This window comes from Gadus chalcogrammus, chromosome 17 (assembly GCF_026213295.1).
Source record: "Gadus chalcogrammus isolate NIFS_2021 chromosome 17, NIFS_Gcha_1.0, whole genome shotgun sequence".
NCBI classification, from domain to species: Eukaryota; Metazoa; Chordata; class Actinopteri; order Gadiformes; family Gadidae; genus Gadus; species Gadus chalcogrammus.
The window spans coordinates 6,383,419-6,402,267 of record NC_079428.1 but is presented as its reverse complement, the minus strand read 5'-3'; the positions used below and the strand labels follow the sequence as shown (position 1 = coordinate 6,402,267).

The following is an 18,849-nucleotide window of genomic DNA, read 5'->3' as shown; positions in this document are numbered from 1 at the left end:
ATTTCAGCCTCACACGCGCACGCACGTACACACACACACACACACACACACACATCACACACGCACACTGGGCCGGCGCTGGCCGTTTCGGTTCCCATGGCGGGTTTATGGCGTTGTCCTGTACTGCAGTGAGGGGTTCAATACGCACTAACAATTAGTCCCCCGTCCCCTCCCTTGACCCTTCCATTTGGGAACATGTTTGGTAATATTTTATTTCGCTTGTTTCATATAATTTAATTAATTAATTGATGGCGCCACCAGAGGGCGCCCCCAACACATTTGCCGCCTCTAGATGATAGCCCAGTTCGCCTCTGCCGATCGCCGCCGCTGGCCCTGCACGCACAAAGCAAGCATGCACGCAAGCACGCAAGGATGCACATAACTCAAACACACAGACACCCACTAACAAATCCATCATTAAATGGAACTAATGTCAAACGTGTTGTCTTGATTACATAACGTATTCGTTTGTTCGATTCATTGAGGATAACATTTAACAACGTATCGTTTCGATTTGTTGTGGGTTTAAAAAAAGACAAGTTTAAGGCACACTGGTAATTTTGTTGATAGATACTGACACCTAGCGATAAGATACAATACATGCACTTAGGTTGTATTCAATGAGTTGCCACAACATAAGAATGATCATATGAAGAAAAAAATCAATAATATGAATAATACATATATAATATATGCATGAATAAAATAAACATCCTAAATAATAATAATATAGCACAACACCAAAGTACCACTTTTTATTTCTTAAATCCAGATTGATTTCCCAAAGTGCTGAATGAATGTACATGAATGGAAATCATATAAAGGAAGTTACATTTTTGAATGACTTTTTATCTAAAGGTAACTACATTGGGTGGCTGTAGGTACACGCCCCCCTCCCCGTGACAGTGGGAACGAATCAAAATAAATAAATAAAAACAACACGGAAGTTAGGCACAACTCTAGTCAACACAAGAAAGGCCGAGACGGAAAAACGGTAAGCTTTCCACGTCGTCCTCACAAAAAAACATTGGTCGTTTATCGTTTGACGTTCAATATAAAATGATATTCCGTGACATCGTGAACGTCGACTGTTGAGGCCGAAACTTTTCACGGAAATGTCACGTCTCGTAAACGCGTTTTTTTTTTTTTAAAGATAAGGAAGTTGGTGTTAGCATTGTCCTGCTAGCCGTGTTGTTGAGGCTCTCCGGAGATCAGGGTAAACGGCTTCCGCTCCACCGCCTGCCGTTCACCCTCCCGACACCTTCGGACAAATAGAAAGTGACTCCAGTGATCGTTTTAATCAACGCTTTGTCAAAATCGATCCCAATCAATGGGGAAAGTAGACTTTATCGTCAATCGCTGAAGGTTTTATCTCGGAGACGCGGGGCTGTCTTGCGTCATTGGTATGGACGGGGATTACGGGGCAGGAACCAGTATAGTGTAAACATTGTGTTCCAGACCATAATAACCCTCCATCGACTTGACATCGATGGATTCTGAGAGATCGCTCTCACTATTTTCACAGTGCTCTTCTGATAATCAGCTAACATGCTAATACTTTGAGGTTGGCTGTCAACCAGTTCTTTGCACTTCTGTTAAGCTGTATCGCCTTTCCTCTGCTCGCCTCACAGGAGAAGTCGTCTTCGGGAACCAGGCCTGCTAAGGATGGAAGATTGAAGTTGGAAGAGAGAATGAATCCGTTTTAATTTATGTATTTATTGTTCATGTTCACTGACATTTTAACGGCTTATCTTCTACTACAATGAGTGTCTCTTACAACCTATGTAACCTCATAGTGCTCTGCCTCATAGGTTTGTGAAATATGTCCTCTCTTTCGCTCTCTCTCTTCACATACATTTTGTCGGTTAAATTACATGAGTTGTTAATTTGTCATTTGTTCTGCTTATTAATTGACAGCAGGCAGCAATTTCAAACCCGCATCCTCTTCTGGTAAGGAGACCATTTACGTGTGTGTGCGCGCGCGCATTATGAATACTAATAAACATAGACGAATTGTGTTTTATCCGATTAACCTTCTTCCCTGTTACTATTTCTCTTACTATACCTCTCAGCTCGATGTGGTCATGCCCCACAAATACTGGACGGTAAGCAGGGGGATATCACAAGCTCGTCCTACCATAACTGGTCCTACCGCTTCGGGTCCATCTATGACTGCTGGATCATCCAAGGGAACGAGGATGAGCCCATCATTCTGAGGTATGGAGGCGTTTCGGGGTGGTAACCTCTTTTTCGCATTGGTTTCTCTTACCTTGCTTGTGATTCTTGAGTTAGATAGATAGATAGATAGTTTAGTTTAGAGTTGACTAAACTATAGATTATGTATTTTATTTGTCATGTTATCTTCAACCTAATCCTTATTCAAGGGTCCTTCTCCTGGGTCTACATTGGCTTACCCACAGTAAATGGGACCTGTTTGAGTCAAGTGTTTGTATATACTCCTCAGAGATGGTCAATTCTGATATCTATTGCATTTGAACTTTGTGTACCTCCTCTGGCAAAAGGCATACCTTTAGACTCTAGATCGCTCCTTCTTTGAAAGTAGGCCTTCTCTTTTACCTGGCAACTTGTCAAGCTTAGTGACTCATCTGATTTGAATGCCCCGCCTCCAGTTCGCCCTACTTTCGTTTTCTTTGCGTTTCTGTTCTCTGGAATTTTAGCTAAACATAGACTTGGGCGGTAGCACGGTATGCCAGCCTATTAAGAAGTACCGAAGGTATGATAAGGTGAAATGGGTTTGCCAACGTTTGGTGGCTGCCACGGGTTAGGCGGAGGTCACTGCGTTCCTCAAGTTTTATAATAACGACCAAATTGCCAGATCATGAAAACTGTAAGGGACATTTATAGCAGCTTAGCACTGCTGTGGTGATGGATAAAAAAAATCATCACACATCCCGAATGGTCCTTTTTTCTAGATGGGAAGTTACAGAGGTACACAGTCCAAATGACTGTGAACCTCTGCCTGGAGACGTGATCATGACTTTGAGCGTTCTCACTCAAATCTAGACCAATCTCACAAAGAATTGTCCACATCAGCCCGTTTAAAAAAATAGTGTGTGTGTGTGTGTGTGTGTGTGTGCCGTCTCTCCCCTCCCACACACAGCTTCTCCCAGTTCTCGACGCGCTGCAAGAAGGAATGGGTGTCCCTGAATTCGTCGTTGCCGGGCCGTGAGCCGGTGGTCCTCTGCGGCCCCACGTTGCCCGACCCCATCGAGTTCCCCGGGGGTAACGTCACGGTGGTGCACCACTTCCTGCCCCACCTGTTTCCTGTGTCGTCCTTCCTGCTGAGCTACAGCAGAGGTGCGGTCACGTGATGCATGTTGTTGTTGTTGTTTTTGTGGTTTACATTTTCTGCAAGTCAATTTGAGTTCACGTATACTGGAGATTTAAGACTAGTTTATGTGTACGCGTTGGACAACAGGTGTACATTTTCAATTTTTTTATTATGTAGTTGATGTAGTGTTGATTTTTGAATATTAGATTGTATAGTGCTGGAGTTGGTTAAGTTGTTTAGTAGCACTTGAACATGGAAAATTGGTTTTGGTCCTTTCAGCTTGAAGTGGCTGGAGGTAAGATTTAAGGGCTGTCATCTGAGTGCAATTTGTCAGAAATACCCGAGGAATTCACCAGCTATTAGTGAGAGAAATGCTCTGTGGGAATATATGCCCCGGGCTCATTTCTTTTCCCTGATTGGTTTCGGGGAATCCATCTTGCCCTGTCCCTGACGGGTCACGTGACAATGCAACACCTCTCAATGGTGAGGAAACGGATGGAGAGGAGATGCATGGGTTATTTTTTTCTCTGCGGGTCGTTAATCCTCAAAATCGTACTCACTTCTGCTCTTTTTTTCTGCTGTGTAACTACTCTATAATCTTGACTACAACGCTTTTTTCTTTTTTTTTCGGGGTATTTTATCAGTAATTATGTCTCGCCCTCCAGACAGCGCCGAGTGCCCGCCGGCCTCCTTTGAGTGCGCCAGCGGTCGCTGCCTCCCCCTGTCCTGGCGCTGCAACGGCCGGGTGGAGTGTCTGGGGGAGGGGCTCGGCGCCGACGAGCGGGGCTGTGACGGGGAGGAGGAGGAGGATGCCAAGCCCCCGCAGGGAGGAGGAGGAGGAGCCGAGAGGAACGCCACCTCCACGCAGCGCCAGCCCCAGACGACGGTGGGCCTCGACGAGGAGGACCTGTGGTCCCAGCTGATGGAGAAGGACGGCTACAGCCGGGATGACTACCAGCCCTGGGCGGAGCCGAGGCCCGCCCCCCCGCCCTCCGGCAGGCAGCCCAACGCCACCCGGCCCCCCCCCTCGGCGGCGGAGGACTGGCCCTGCGGGGGGGTCCTGCAGACCTTCTACGGGACCTTTGCCCCGCCTTTCAACCGCGGGGCCTCGATGGTGTGCGTCTGGACCGTGGACCCCCAGGACCCTCGGCCCTTGAAGCTGGACCTCCAGCAGCTGGAGCTGGGCCCCAGGGACAGGCTGGCCATCTACAACCGCCAGGAGGGCTCCGGAGAGGTCATCAAAATCGTACGTGTTTGTGTGTGTGTTTGTGTGTGTGTGTGTGTGTGTGTGTGTGTGTGTGTGTGTGTGTGTGTGTGTGTGTGTGTGTGTGTGTGTGCGTCTTTTTCATAGGGATTAATAATTAGTTTCTTCAAAATGTTCCCCACCATCAAAGTCTGCTGCTGCTGTCCCACCGTACTCCTAGACCCTTGTTAAGCCAAGCTCTTGACCCCCCCCCCCCCCCATCCTCCACCCCCCCCCCCTCACCTGTACAGGTGACCAGCAGCTCCAACTACAAGTCGGTGCAGGTGGAGTCGCGGACGGGCCTGCTGTCGCTCTCCTACCACGCCGCGGCCGGCTCCCCGGGCCGCGGCTTCAACGCCACCTTCCGCGTGGGCGGCTACTGCCCGCCGTGGGAGCAGCGCTGCGGGGGCTCGGCGGGGGGGTGCTTCACCCGCGAGCAGCGCTGCGACGGCCGCTGGGACTGCCCCGAGACGGGGCGCGACGAGGCGGGCTGCCGGGGCTGCGGCCGCGAGCAGTTTGCGTGCGGGGGCGGAGCCGGGCAGCGGACGGCGGTGCCGGCGTCGGTGGCGGGCCGCATGATGGGGCGTCCCGTGTGCTACCCGGCCGGGGAGAGGTGCAACTACCAGCTGTACTGCGCCGACGGCAGCGACGAGAGGGACTGCACCGTGTGCCAGCCCGGGACCTTCCACTGCGACAGCGACCGGTACGCACCGGTTCAGCGCTATTTTTATCTATATATATATATATATATATATATATATATATATATATATATATATATATATATATATATATATATATATATATATATATATATATATATATATATATATAGAGGCAGACATTTGAATAAGTAACGCAATTTACAAATAATGTGTTACTTATTATATGGACTCATCATTATTTATTAGCACACACGCACACCTATACACACACTCTTGTGAAACGCAAATGCTGAAATGGCAGAGAGCACAACAGCACAAAGTATACACACACAAATAGTTTGTTTGTACATTCATAGATGGAACTATCTTTACCTCACGGGAAGATCCAGTACTAGGCAGCTGCTGAGTATTAAAGCTTGGGTAGGCAATTAGGAGAAACCTGCCAGAGTACGCTACATTTTGAAACATTCAACCCCTGCAGTCCTGTGTCCCGAGCCAGTTAGAGCGCAGACCATTAAGGCTTATCGCTGATCGCAGTGACCCGGGTTCTGCTTGTGGTCTGCATGTCCTGTCCTCGCTCTCCATACCTTCCTGTCCATCTCACTCAAAATAAAGCATGAAAATTTTAAATAAAATAAACATGGGACTAGCTTGCCAGCGTCGGCCTTTGGTCGGTGCACACGCACGCACACGTGTGCGCGTGTGCGTGCGTGTGAGATGTGTTCCTAGCATATTCCCACCTAGTGACTCCCCCTCCTGGCCCCCAGGTGTGTGTTTGAGAGCTGGCGCTGCGACGGCCAGGTGGACTGCAAGGACGGCACGGACGAGCTCAACTGCACCGTGGTCCTGCCCCGCAAGGTCATCACCGCGGCGACCGTGGGCAGCCTGGTGTGCGGCCTGCTGCTGGTCATCGCCATGGCATGCACCTGCAAGCTCTACTCCCTCAGGACCCGCGAGTACAGGTAGGCTCGACCTCGCCCCCCCCCCTCCCCCCCTCGACCCCCCCTCCCCCGCAGCTCAAAATGTCCTCTTATTTTTTTATCAACAGTAAGAATGATGTGTGGTTAGTTTGGGAAAATTCAATGATGACTGAAAATGATCTTCAGACGAGGCTCGTGTTAAAAACCCCGTTCTGAGTCACACCTCGACCACGCACGGGGGTGGCTGTGTTCTGATAGGCTTGAATACTTTATTTTATTTTTATGTCTGATTCTGAAGGCTTCGCGGTGCTCTCTGTATTTCTGATTTGATAAAAAAAAATCAGAAAAATCTGTTTCGCATTCTTTTTTTTGGTTGCTACTCCAGTTTTGATTGGATTCTTTGATCGTTCTCAGCCCCATTTGTAATCGGCTTTTGATAAAAGTGTTTGTATGACTAAAAGTTGGATGCTCACTGGCCCTGGAGGCTGACGCAGGACAGGGAGAGAGACGGTACACACACGGTCGTGACGGCTGAGGGAGAAGGTCCACCTGCTCTGTTGTGTGGAGCAGTGTCAGAGTACATTTCGCGTGGGTGCTGCTCAGCGAGCTCGCCTCCCTCGCGCTCCGTGCGCTTGTTGCTAAGCTACAGACCCGGTTTATCCTTCGGTCCATCTCTGCTACAGAGAGCGACTTCCACAATCCTCCATCACGTGTGCGAGGGTGACGTTACACGGTGGGACCGTTTGCATTACGATGAGCGGTAGAACAGGTTCTCTAAAATGTCCATGTTTCTTTTAGGCGCTGTTCAAATTTTAATTCCGCCCTGGAAAACGATCCATGTTTTCAACAGGCATGCGTCACCTTCCATTTATTTTATTTTATCTTTATTTGAAACAGCGGAGCAAAGCTTATGGCCCTCGGGATTGAGCCATGAGCTTTGCTCAGCTGTGTCCTTGTTTCAGTCTAGTTATCAATTGTACTTTAATTGCTTTTTTATGGCCGATACTTTTGGCTGTAAGGGAACGCATTGTAACTTGCACAGAAACTGACTGGTCATCGCTCGTTAACCATGACCAATGACTCGTCACTTGAGGCTGTGAAATTATAATGTAGTAAAAGAAGATGCGTGTGTCTTGATATAACAGCATATTCTCGGTATTCTGTTTCTCCTTCACAAAGTGTTGCACTGAACATGTGATTGGCCACTAATCCCCTGCTCCCTGTTTGGGGTCTGGTTCGCTGCAGCATGTTCGCTCCAATCAGCCGCCAGGAGGCGGAGCTCATCCAGCAGCAGGCCCCGCCCTCCTACGGTCAGCTGATCGCCCAGGGCGTCATCCCGCCAGTGGAGGACTTCCCTACAGAGAACCCCAATGAGGTGAGAGACGGGTTACGGGTCACTTTTACAAATAAACAACAGGGGAAGGTAACGAGTAACAAGTTGGAAGCCTTTCCAATCCTTTACTTCAGGGCTCCACCTCGGGACAGACGCTTCACTAAAGTGAACACTCTGTGATGAATCCTATACGCAATACACACGATAAGTACTGTGTGTTTTCCTGGAAGGGGAACCAGCGATCTAGACGCTTAAGTTCAATGCTCTGTGGGAATAAGTAATCATTCTTCTCGTAAGAACCAAAGTATGGCGTTCTTTGGGACACTAGGACACCAGTGTGGACACCAGTGTGGTTGAGGGAATGTACAGTGGCTCTGAGGGCTCAAGGCACTGCAACTCAAGAAAACTAATGCAAATAGACCCAACACAAGCTCATTTAAGGGAACCATCTGCAAATAACCCAAACGACAAAGGAAGTGTTTCAAGAAAGCCCTTAATAGGAGTGAACCAGACTGCACACTGTTTGACTGTCTGTGACTCATGATGTTATTGAGGTCGTCTATCCATCAGTGGGGTGGGGGGTTGAGCTATGTTGGGGCTTTTGGTTTGTTTCAACATCGATGTCTTGACTCAGATGTTATGCATCACTTTTCAGTGTCCCCGGGAAAGATTTCTGTTTGTTTGGTGTAATGGAGCACGTTTTATGGAATATGGTGTCTGCATTCTGTTGTGTTGCGCGTTTTTTTAAAATGCTGTGTATGTGTTGTCAAATTAATGACATTTAATTAGCCTTAATGAGATATTGCGTCTACGACAGATGAGACTCTTGTGTGCAAAAAAGCTCACAATAGTTAGAGAATGTACCTATACCTTAGTGTCTTCGTACATCAGTCTCCTCCAGTTGAGTGAGCCTAGAATACAGTTTCACCCATCCTTCACAGATAACATTTAACAGAAGGGGTGGCTAGATAACACAACCTGAATTATTAAAACATGGAATTTCATCACACTATTTGCATTGCTGTTTTAAGATTCGGTGCGTTGAGATATCTGGGACACGGTAGATAACTGTCCCTTATTCGGGCTTTGTTGTCGAGACATGACGACCACTCATTCAGTGGAAGTTATAAGATAAGCCGTCAATATGAAAATGGCCAATATGCCTCAAAGGTGGGTCTCACAGCTCCACTGCTTTTATTAGCTGGTGAAGACACCCAGGGTGGGGACGTGGGGGGAGGGGGTGGGGATTACCTGTCTTACACAAAGCCTGCGTTGTCTGGGATAAGCCCCCAGCAACCACTGCTCCTGCTGTCTGGATCAGTGGTGACACACTGGCTGGAAGCGTTGGTTCTTTCTTCCTGTCCTCTTTTGCTCATTCTTGGCGGGTTCAATGTATCGGTTATAACCAACCACTAAAGTTTTGTTTTCCAAAAGGGTTTTAATCGGTCCTATATGTTCTATTGAGCAATTATTAAAAGCACATCGACGCAAGATAATCCTGTGTGTTTTAAACGCTGCGGCGAGGAATGGGTAGAGGATCAGTCCAGCGTGTGTTGACATCACCCTGCTCTCCTTCTGACGTCCCTCCTCCTCTCCCTCCTCCTCCTCCTCCTCCTCCTCCTCCTCCTCCTCCTCCTCCTCCTCCTCCTCCTCCTCCTCCTCCTCCTCCTCCTCCTCCTCCTCCTCCTCTTCCTCCTCCTCTTCCCCCCCCCCCCCCCCTCCAGGCCACCTCCCTCTCCCTGCGGGGGATCCTCCAGCTGCTGCGGCAGGACACGGCCGCCTCCCCCCGCCGCCGGCGCCGCCCGCGCTTCGTCCGCCGCGCCGTCCGTCGCCTGAGGAGGTGGGGCTTCCTCCCGCGCACCCCCTCCAGGCCCGCCCACGCCGCCGGCTCCGCCTCCTCCGGTCAGCCGCCCCAGGCGGACGGCTCCTCCTCCTCCGCCGCCGGGGCTCCTCCCCCGGCGTCGACCACCGGCGTCTCCCTGGCGGTGGAGGCCGTCAACCAGCCCGTGCCGCACAAGCTGGGCCTGTTGGCGCAGGCCACGCCCACTTCCCCGGCCCAGGCCGACTCCCCGATGTTCTCCGCCCCGTCCCCGCCGCCCCCTCCCTACGCCCCCCCGGCGCCCGACGCGGAGGCCCCACGCACGCCCCCCCGCGGCGGCCAAGGCCCCGCCCCCGCGCCCAGCAGCCCCTCCCTGGCCTCCATCTTCCAGTCGCTGGGCCAGAGGATCTCGCTGTTCAGGCCCTCCCCGTCCTTCTCCTCGTCCTTCTCCTCGTCCAACTCCATGCCTCTGTCGGCGTCGCCCTCCTTCTCCACCACCTCCTGCTCCTCCTCCTCCACCTCGGACGACGAGGTGCTGCTGATCCCGCTGGCGGAGGACGCCGTCTCCGAGGACGACGTGCCCATGCTGACGTGAACCGGAGCCTAGACGCTCGGTTGCGCCCCCCTCCTGGTCACCTTGTTTTTATTTTTAACTTTATAATCACGCTCACCTGACAAGCCACAAGCCAATCAAAACCCAGCCATTCCCTTCCCCCCACCGACCCCCCACCGACCCCGCCCAACCCCGGGGTCTTCTACCACAGTAACGCCGGGACACCGGCCGCCCCGTTGAGTCTATCTCTGTCTTCGTGTTTTTGGTTTCGAACTCAAGCGCAGGATGCGGTGGCCACCATGGGCAGGTCTAGTGCCTTTTTTTAAAAAAAGTTTTTATTTTTAAAATGGCTTTGTGCTAGATTCAGCGACACATGACTTCTTGTATCCGGGGATTAAGTCGACCTGTTTGTTTTTGTTTTAATCTCTAAAGTATTTGTGTGGGATAGAGTTTGCCTGGCTGACGTGTGAGAGGGAGCCTGTGTGTCTTGAGTTCTGCTTCGAATGAGCGCTTAACCACGCCGGGCTGTCTTTTTGTTTTTTATTTTAAAGAAGGTTGAATTTTTTTTTTTGCACAGAATAATAACAGACCCTATTTGCTTGCTGTGGCTACTGTCAAAATAAATATTAGTAGTCGTCATTTTAGAAGACGCCATACATGGGTCTTTGTATGACTAGTGAGGAAATGCATATTTACAAACGCACGTGCAGTTTTGTGTTTGGGGAGGATATCTGTAGTCGTGGAGTATGTTCATAGAATCGCTCCTGCTTATTTCCGCATCACCTTGTATCATGCTTCTGGTCAGAAATCAAACAAAATCAATATTCCGTAATTAAGTGCCTTTACCACAAACCTTTCCCCGGCAGCAATCTGAGGGGACAACCGAAACAACAGGGCACGACAAACAATCTGTGCGCCCACAGAAACAGGAGCACAATAGACGTCGTACCCGCCACCACTCCACACAGCGCAAGGCCACGCCGGAAAAGAAATCAACGCATGTCTATATCGCTATGGCTACTAGCAATAAAATGTTCCTGTTTTCTAGGTTCTGGCGGGCTGTTTCGCGTGCACCATTGCGCACCGCGGTTCCGGTAGGAACCCTGCAATCAAGAGCTTTTCTGTCAGAATGTATGCATGTGGTTTTGGTCAGAGCTAGACTAGAAGTGTCAAAGGACTTGGACGGTCTGGACAAAACGGCCGCCCGGTGACACCGAAGGTGTGGGAGTTTGAACGAGCCGCTACTTGAATTGTCGACCCAGAAGAAGAGGAAACGATCGCTTCCCGTCGTGTTTTTTTGGATTCTACAATGACGACGAGTGAACCAACCTCTTAATGTGCCATTTGTTCCTGGAATCCATTTTAATTGTTTTCACCCCTCGTTTAAATTTTTGGGCGAGTCATCAGTTCTTAAAATGTTGCTTTAATGAATGTATCGGCCTCTGAGAGACGTACTATTTGGACTGTTGTTTAAACTTGTAATATTGTAGGCCTATGCCAGGACGTGATGTTTATGAATCACTAGGGTCAAATTCACTGTACATAAGTAAAACGTGGCTCAGATTAAAAATATTTTGCACTTTTACTTGTTTTCCCATCCCTTGTGTTGCGTTTTAAGATTGTATATTTGAGGTGTCTTGACTGCACTGGTGAGAGGTCAGGCACGAGTGAGAAGGGAGTGAACATTTTGTAGTCCATCGTAATCTTTGGGAGTGACCAGGGAGTGAAAATGAATGTAATGTAACATTTTTAAAATGGTACCAAGCAGACCTGCACCCAAAATATGGATATGCAGACAATTTTTGATGAATTACTTTATCAAAATACTTTATAAAAGTATTTTGGTCCCTGACCAAAACGCCTGTTCCCTACGAACTTGATAAAAGCGTATGCTAAATATAAATGTTAATCTGGAGGCTGAGAATGATCACACACTAAGAAAAATAATTTTGGTACTTAAAGACTAAAGATAAAATATACACTAAAGATCAAATTAGCATTTGAGGAGAGCCCACCGGAAACATTTGGTCCAATGTGGCCATTATGCTGCAAGTACTATTCCAACTACAGGAAGTGGGACCCTTGTGTGGGTTGCAACAGTGGTACATCAGGTGGGTCGTGTTTTGGCCACAAACAATGCTATTTACATTTTCCTTGGACGATTAGTATGATTTGTACTACAGTGGCATGGTAGAAGAACAGAGGAATACTGCATTGCTGAACAATATAAAAAGTGATGGATCATTTGTGAAGGGTTGGATATGGAATTAAAGGTAGAAAAGGAAAGAGGAGGACGCCCCCTCAAAAGGGTAGAGTAGAAAAAGGTTCACCTGTGACCAAATCATTTAGGGACAGCTGTGCATCATCACCTCGTTAAGCAGGTCAGCTGGGGGCTGGCAACATTTAAAAAGCCTCCACATAGCTTTGCTCTGCAGTGGAGTCGTCCCATTGTAATTATGACAGCAATCCTCTTTACATGGTAAGCAAAGTGGTCTTTTTTTCGCGTGCTATTTCAAAAATTCTTAGAGGAGTTCTTTGCTTCAATGTTGGCTGTCTCTTATCTGTTTTAGGGTCTTCCTCCAAGCTATCCTGCTTTGGGATATCGAATGTAGCCCTATTAAAAAAGGTATGTAGTTTAAAATGGACTTGTTTTGCTTAACAAAATGGATTACACTTAATGGTTTAATTGAGTGCTGTTGGCTCCTTCTGTAGGGTTTGCCCCACCGTATAAAGGCGGGTATTCTCAAGATCCGTGGGGTGCCCAACCCAAACAGCAGCTGTACCCCAGCCATGAAACCTCTGGCTCCATGTCTGGACCCGGTGCACAGGGTTTGTCCTCGGGGGCGCTGCCTTCTCCTCCCCCTACAGGATTCAACGGAGGCTATTCTTCCCCAACAGGCTCATCTCAAGGTAACTTCAGCTTTTATAAAAACCTTCACCATGGAGGGTGGTATTTAAAAATGAGTATTTTAAACCCTCACTCACTCGGGCTTGACGAATCACTTGCACTGAAATAGGTAAAATGTCTGTTCTCTGCTTGTTTGCTACTGGAAGGCTCCTGGGCAATTCCTCCACGCACGTTCGCTGGTGGGTCAAGAGCCGCTTCTGACAGTCACGCTGGCCCCAAGGGACAAATGGCCGGCCCCCGACCCCCACCTGGACCACAGTTCGTCCCAGGAGAGCTGCTCAACATCGAGAGCACAATGGAGGACGGACGCTATGAGTCTGAGACCCAGGAACGCGGTGTACCCCCACCGCCATCGTATGGAGCTGCTGTAGGACAGGCGGAGGCCTTCCACAGCCCTGCAGCCCTTATGCCCCAGGCTTCATTCGGGTATTTCTACCCTTACGATGCGCTGTTCATCACTGGCCAGTATCCTCCAGGAACCTACACCCAGTCCAGCAGTAGTGTTGAGCGTGGCAGAGATGACTGGCAGGAAAACCGCTACATCCGATATGACTACCCCGCCAAGGACCAGGAACAGCAGATGCAGAGTTACTCACAATACTCGGATCAGAGCTACCAGCCGGCCGAGCCAGAAGGACCTGGAAAAGGCCAGGATGTGGAGCAGCAGTTCCAGGCCTATGAAGGTCAATGGGTAGGCTGAGACCACCAGATGTGGAGCCTGGCTGGGACAATGGGATTCCATGTAGAGTTCAGAACTTCTTTCTCCGTAGATGCAATGTCTTTCTGGTGGTGGAAACGTCATGCATTTGATTGGATGGTCAATAAAGTTACAAATTCTACATCGCAAGGCCCCTTTTTTTTACCACACATTTGTGCTGCCAACTACAATCTTGTGCCTCGCTATATGCACATTTTATGCATCTGAAATAATAATTTTGGCTGAGGGCTTTGAATTATAATATTGGTGTCGTCTTCCCTATAAAATCCCTCCATTGGTGATTCTGTCTACCTGGGACTTGCAGCGTGAAATGTCTGAACTAGCATTAAAGAGGCTGCAGTAGTGGTTGGTGTAAATTGGCGTGGCAACTATCTAGTGGTGTGTGTGTGTAGGTAACGAGGGCTGTTTTGACTTCAGAGACCTTGTGTGGTTATGAACTGCTCAATTGCGATGTAAAACAACTGATCTGTTTATAATATTACGTATTTCTTCAGGGAAAGTATTCGAATCCAAAGGAATAGCTTTAAAGAGACTTTATTTGTATAAAGTGTTTTCGGTATGGTAAACTGATACTCTGAAGCAAAGAGAGGTTGAAGATGTATTCTAAGCACGTGCGAGAGTATTCTCCTAGCTGATCCAAGACATCAACCCACGTATATCCTATCGCTGCCGGGAGAGTTCTGGCTTGCTCTGGCTCCAACCGTCTGTTATGGTATGGATCCACAAGCCCGGAAGTAGTGGGAGGAGCCGGGGTGACTATTACCCTCGGCCTCCTTACCTGTCTGGTGCTGCCCTCTGTGGATGGAGCTGTTATTGCAGCCTTCAGTAAGGTCCCGTTTCCCTGTGGCTGTTATTTACGGCTAATATGTTTGGTCCTGCATCATTGAGTATGTGTGGGTAGCTTAGATTCTTTAAAATACGTAACAATAACAAGGACAGTATTCGTTTGATAAGGCATTTGTTCTTTGAATCAGGGAGAAAATGCACTATCAAAATATTGTCATGGATTGTTATTTAACTGCCACTAGGCAACGTTGCACTCGTTTGCAATCTCGATAGTGCTGGTGCTGGCACTGTACTGGTGGGAGCAAGACGTTGACACTCATCTTCAAATAAATGATCTTAATTTTAAATCATAACGCATCACTCATTTCTTCTTTCATTAAAATATATCCCACTTTGTTGCATGGACCTATAAAGAAAAGGACAGCGGATTAAAACATGGCGCCCATTCATTCCTATGAAAACTGCTCCGTGGCGCAGGGCAACTAACATCCATGTGCCCTGAGCCATTGAGCAGTTTTCATAGGAATGAATGGGCGCCATGTTTTATTCCGCTGTCCTTTCTTTAATATACCTCAGAATATGTCCAGCCTCCGAGGCTCCTGGTTCCATCGGTCAAATGTCTTTGGGAAATAACATGGGGTATTCGAGTGATCGTACATTACAAACTCTAGGCGGCGAAGAAGTAAATGCTGCTCACGTTTTGAACTACACACTTTTTCCATCTAGATTCCACTTGGGTTTTGGATTGTCGGTGCCGTTAAAGTAGCATTTATAATCGTTTACTACTTTAACGGCACCGACATTCCAAAAACCCAGTCGAAATCATAACTTGAATCATAACTATTGAATGATTCAAAAAGCTTAACTACTGGTGAAGGTATGATACAAAAAGCTTAACTACTGGTGAATGAATGGTTTGCGAAAAATATTTTGCACTTTTACTTGTTGTCCCATCCCTTGTGTTGCGTTTTAAGATTGTATATTTGAGGTGTCTTGACTGCACAGGTGAGAGGGCAGGCACGAGTGAGAAGGGAGTGAACATTTTGTAGTCCATCGTTATCTTTGGGAGTGAAATTGAATGTAATGTAACATTTTTAAAATGGTACCAAGCAGGCCTGCATATCCAAAATATGGATATACAGACATTTTTAGATGAAGTCTTTTATCAAAATACTCTATAAAAGTAAAGAGGGATTGTCCCTGACCAAGACGCCTGTTCCCTACGAACTGGATAAAAGCGTATGCTAAATATCAATGTTAATCCGGAGGCTGAGAATGATCTCACATTTAGAAAAATAATTTTGGCACATAAAGACTAAAGATAAAATATACACTCATCTTCATCTTCATCCGCTTATCCGGGGTCAGGTCGCGGGGGGAGCAGCTCAAGCAGGGGGCCCCAGATTTCCCTTTCCCGGGCCACATTGACCAGCTCTGATGGGGGGGATCCCGAGGCGTTCCCAAACCAAATATACACTAAAGATCAAATTAACATTAGAGGAGAGCCCACCGGAAACATATTTGGTCCAATGTGGCCATTATGCTGCAAGTACTATTACAACTACAGGAAGCGGGACCTACAAATGGGTTGCAACAGTGGTACATCAGGTGGGTCGTGTTTTGGCCACAAACCATGCTATTTACATTTTCATTGGACGATGAGTATGATTTGTATTACACAGGCATGGTAGAAGAACAGAGGAATACTGCATTGCTGAACAATATACAAAGTGATGGATCATTTGTGAAGGATTGGATATGGAATTAAAGGTAGAAAAGGAAAGAGAGGAGGACGCTCCCTCAAAAGGGTAGAGTAGAAAAAGGTTCACCTGTAACCAAATCCTTCAGGGACAGCTGTGCATCATCACCTCGTTAAGCACTGATAGGTCAGCTGGGGGCTGGCAACATTTAAAAACCCTCCACATAGCTTTGCTCTGCAGTGGAGTCGTCCCATTGTAATTATGACAGCAATGCTCTTTACATGGTAAGCAAAGTGGTCTTTTTTTCGCGTGTTATTTCAAAAATTATTAGAGGAGTTCTTTGCTTCAATATTGGCTGTCTCTTATCTGTTTTAGGGTCTTCCTGCAAGCTATCCTGCTTTGGGATATCGAATGTAGCCCTATTAAAAAAGGTATGTAGTTTAAAATGGACTTGTTTTACTTAACAAAATGGATTACGCTTAATGGTTTAATTGAGTGCTAGTGGCTCCTTCTGTAGGGTTTGCCGCACCGTATAAAGGCGGGTATTCTCAAGATCCGTGGGGTGCCCAACCCAAACAGCAGCTGTACCCCAGCCATGAAACCTCTGGCTCCATGTCTGGACCCGGTGCACAGGGTTTGTCCTCGGGGGCGCTGCCTTCTCCTCCCCCTACAGGATTCAACGGAGGCTATTCTTCCCCAACAGGCTCATCTCAAGGTAACTTCAGCTTTTATAAAAACCTTCACCATGGAGGGTGGTATTTAAAAATAAGTAATTAAAACCTCACTCACTCGGGCTTGACGAATCACTTGCACTGAAATAGGTAAAATGTGTGTTCTCTGCTTGTTTGCTACTGGAAGGCTCCTGGGCAATTCCTCCACGCATGTTCGCTGGTGGGTCAAGAGCCGCTTCTGACAGTCACGCTGGCCCCAAGGGACAAATGGCCGCCCCCCGACCCCCACCTGGACCAGAGTTCGTCCCAGGAGAGCTGCTGAACATCGAGAGCACAATGGAGGACGGACGCTATGAGTCTGAGACCCAGGAACGCGGTGTACCCCCACCGCCATCGTATGGAGCTGCTGTAGGACAGGCGGAGGCCTTCCCCAGCCCTGCAGCCCTTATGCCCCAGGCTTCATTCGGGTATTTCTACCCTTACGATGCGCTGTTCATCACTGGCCAGTATCCTCCAGGAACCTACACCCAGTCCAGCAGTAGTGTTGAGCGTGGCAGAGATGACTGGCAGGAAAACCGCTACATCCGATATGACTACCCCGCCAAGGACCAGGAACCGCAGATGCAGAGTTACTCACAATACTCGGATCAGAGCTACCAGCCGGCCGAGCCAGAAGGACCTGGAAAAGGCCAGGATGTGGAGCAGCAGTTCCAGGCCTATGAAGGTCAATGGGTAGGCTGAGACCAACAGATGTGGAGCCTGGCTGGGACAATGGGATTCCATGTAGAGTTCAAGAACTTCTTTCTCCGTAGATGCAATGTCTTTCTGGTGGTGGAAACTTCATGCATTTGATTGGATGGTCAATAAAGTTACAAATTCTACATCAGAAGGCCCCTTTTTTTTCCCACACATTTGTTAAGTTTGTGCTGCCAACTACAATCTTATGCCTCGCTATATGCACATTTTATGCATCTGAAATAATAATTTTGGCTGGGGGCTTTGAATTATAATATTGGTGGCTAATATTGGAGTCGTCTTCCCTATAAAATGCCTCCATTGGTGATTCTGTTTACCTGGGACTAGCAGCATGAAATGTCTGAACTAGCATTAAAGAGGCTGCAGTAGCGGTTGGTGTAAATTGGCGTGGCAACTATCTAGTTGTGTGTGGGTAACGAGGGCTGTTTTGACTTCAGAGACCTTGTGTGGTTGTGAACCGCTCAATTGCGACAAAACAACTGTTTATAAAAAGCACGGTATTCGTTATAAGGCATTTGTTATTTGAATCAGGGAGAAAATGCAATATCAAAACACACTTTTTCCATCTAGATTCCACTTGGGTTTTGGATTGTCGGTGCCGTTAAAGTAACACTTATAATCGTTTACTACTTTAACGGCATCGACATTCCAAAACCCAGTCGAAATCATAACTATTGAATGATTCAAAAAGCTTAACTACTGGTGAAGGTATGATGCAAAAAGCTAAACTACTGGTGAATGAATGGTTTGCGAAAGAGTAAAAACTCAGTATGATGCATGACTTTACATGAAGGTCGATAGTACATTCGGACTAACTGTGTCCCCCTGTTAGAGATGGTTTGCTCAACGATCCTTGCGTGCATACCCAGTGCTAGGCCGAATATAATAAGTGTAGAAATAACACAGTGCGGCACCAATGCTGTTTGACACATACTTGTTCTGAAGTATGTCAAATAAAGCACTTGATGGTAGGACAGTGTTCATTTTAAATAGGGATACATATTTTGGCAGGTCGAAAGTAGTTTGATAAAATGTGTGTGTCCCTATTACTTTGGCTAGGAAAGAGGAAACATGTCAATAGTTATTGTTAATGATCTGAAGTAGGCCTCTAAAAAACGGCACGTTTGTGGAAAGCTCATTATCTGTCTGGCTCGTAGTGAGTGGCTGTAATTTTGCACCAAGGCTGAATTTCTTGAACGTCTTCAAGTACTGTATTAGGGGCCCACTAACACCTATGTAAAAGGATCCATAAAGTAGCATGACTTGGGATCTTTAATCTGGTGCTAGACTATACATTGACCCGGTTAATGCAAGCATTCTTGCTGCTTGTTAAGCAGAATATTGAATGACTAGTGTATGCCTACTAAAAGCAAATTGGGTTCAGTTCAAGGTACTAGGGCAAGATGTGCATGAACTGCATCGTTAAACGTTTTACTAATTATTTTTTAAACTTCTGTATGTGTGCTTTTTAACCATGCATTTCTA

The 18,849-nt window shown here is 47.6% G+C and overlaps 2 protein-coding genes across 4 annotated transcripts; both read left to right on the top strand.

Annotated features, from left to right (window-relative positions):
* Positions 1-936: 936 nt before the first annotated feature.
* On the top strand, positions 937-13,580 carry LOC130369851 (low-density lipoprotein receptor-related protein 10-like). 3 transcript variants are annotated; one of them, XM_056575425.1, is made up of 13 exons: positions 937-994; positions 1,632-1,811; positions 1,921-1,950; positions 2,073-2,217; positions 3,122-3,318; positions 3,958-4,538; positions 4,787-5,238; positions 5,968-6,162; positions 7,366-7,495; positions 9,178-12,304; positions 12,396-12,451; positions 12,538-12,735; positions 12,880-13,580. In XM_056575425.1, the coding sequence occupies exons 2-10, from the start codon at positions 1,763-1,765 to the stop codon at positions 9,865-9,867; spliced, it is 2,469 nt and encodes an 822-aa protein (XP_056431400.1). In that variant the 5' UTR covers positions 937-994; positions 1,632-1,762; the 3' UTR covers positions 9,868-12,304; positions 12,396-12,451; positions 12,538-12,735; positions 12,880-13,580. The 3 variants fall into 3 exon arrangements, with proteins under 3 accessions (XP_056431400.1, XP_056431398.1, XP_056431399.1); XM_056575423.1 differs by having other exon boundaries at positions 1,918-1,950; XM_056575424.1 differs by lacking the exon at positions 937-994 and adding an exon at positions 1,001-1,403 and having other exon boundaries at positions 1,918-1,950.
* A 2,582-nt stretch (positions 13,581-16,162) lies between these two features.
* Positions 16,163-17,484, top strand: LOC130369872 (fidgetin-like protein 2). The gene is made up of 4 exons (XM_056575454.1): positions 16,163-16,221; positions 16,313-16,368; positions 16,455-16,652; positions 16,796-17,484. The coding sequence occupies exons 1-4, from the start codon at positions 16,199-16,201 to the stop codon at positions 17,347-17,349; spliced, it is 831 nt and encodes a 276-aa protein (XP_056431429.1). The 5' UTR covers positions 16,163-16,198; the 3' UTR covers positions 17,350-17,484.
* Positions 17,485-18,849: the final 1,365 nt, after the last annotated feature.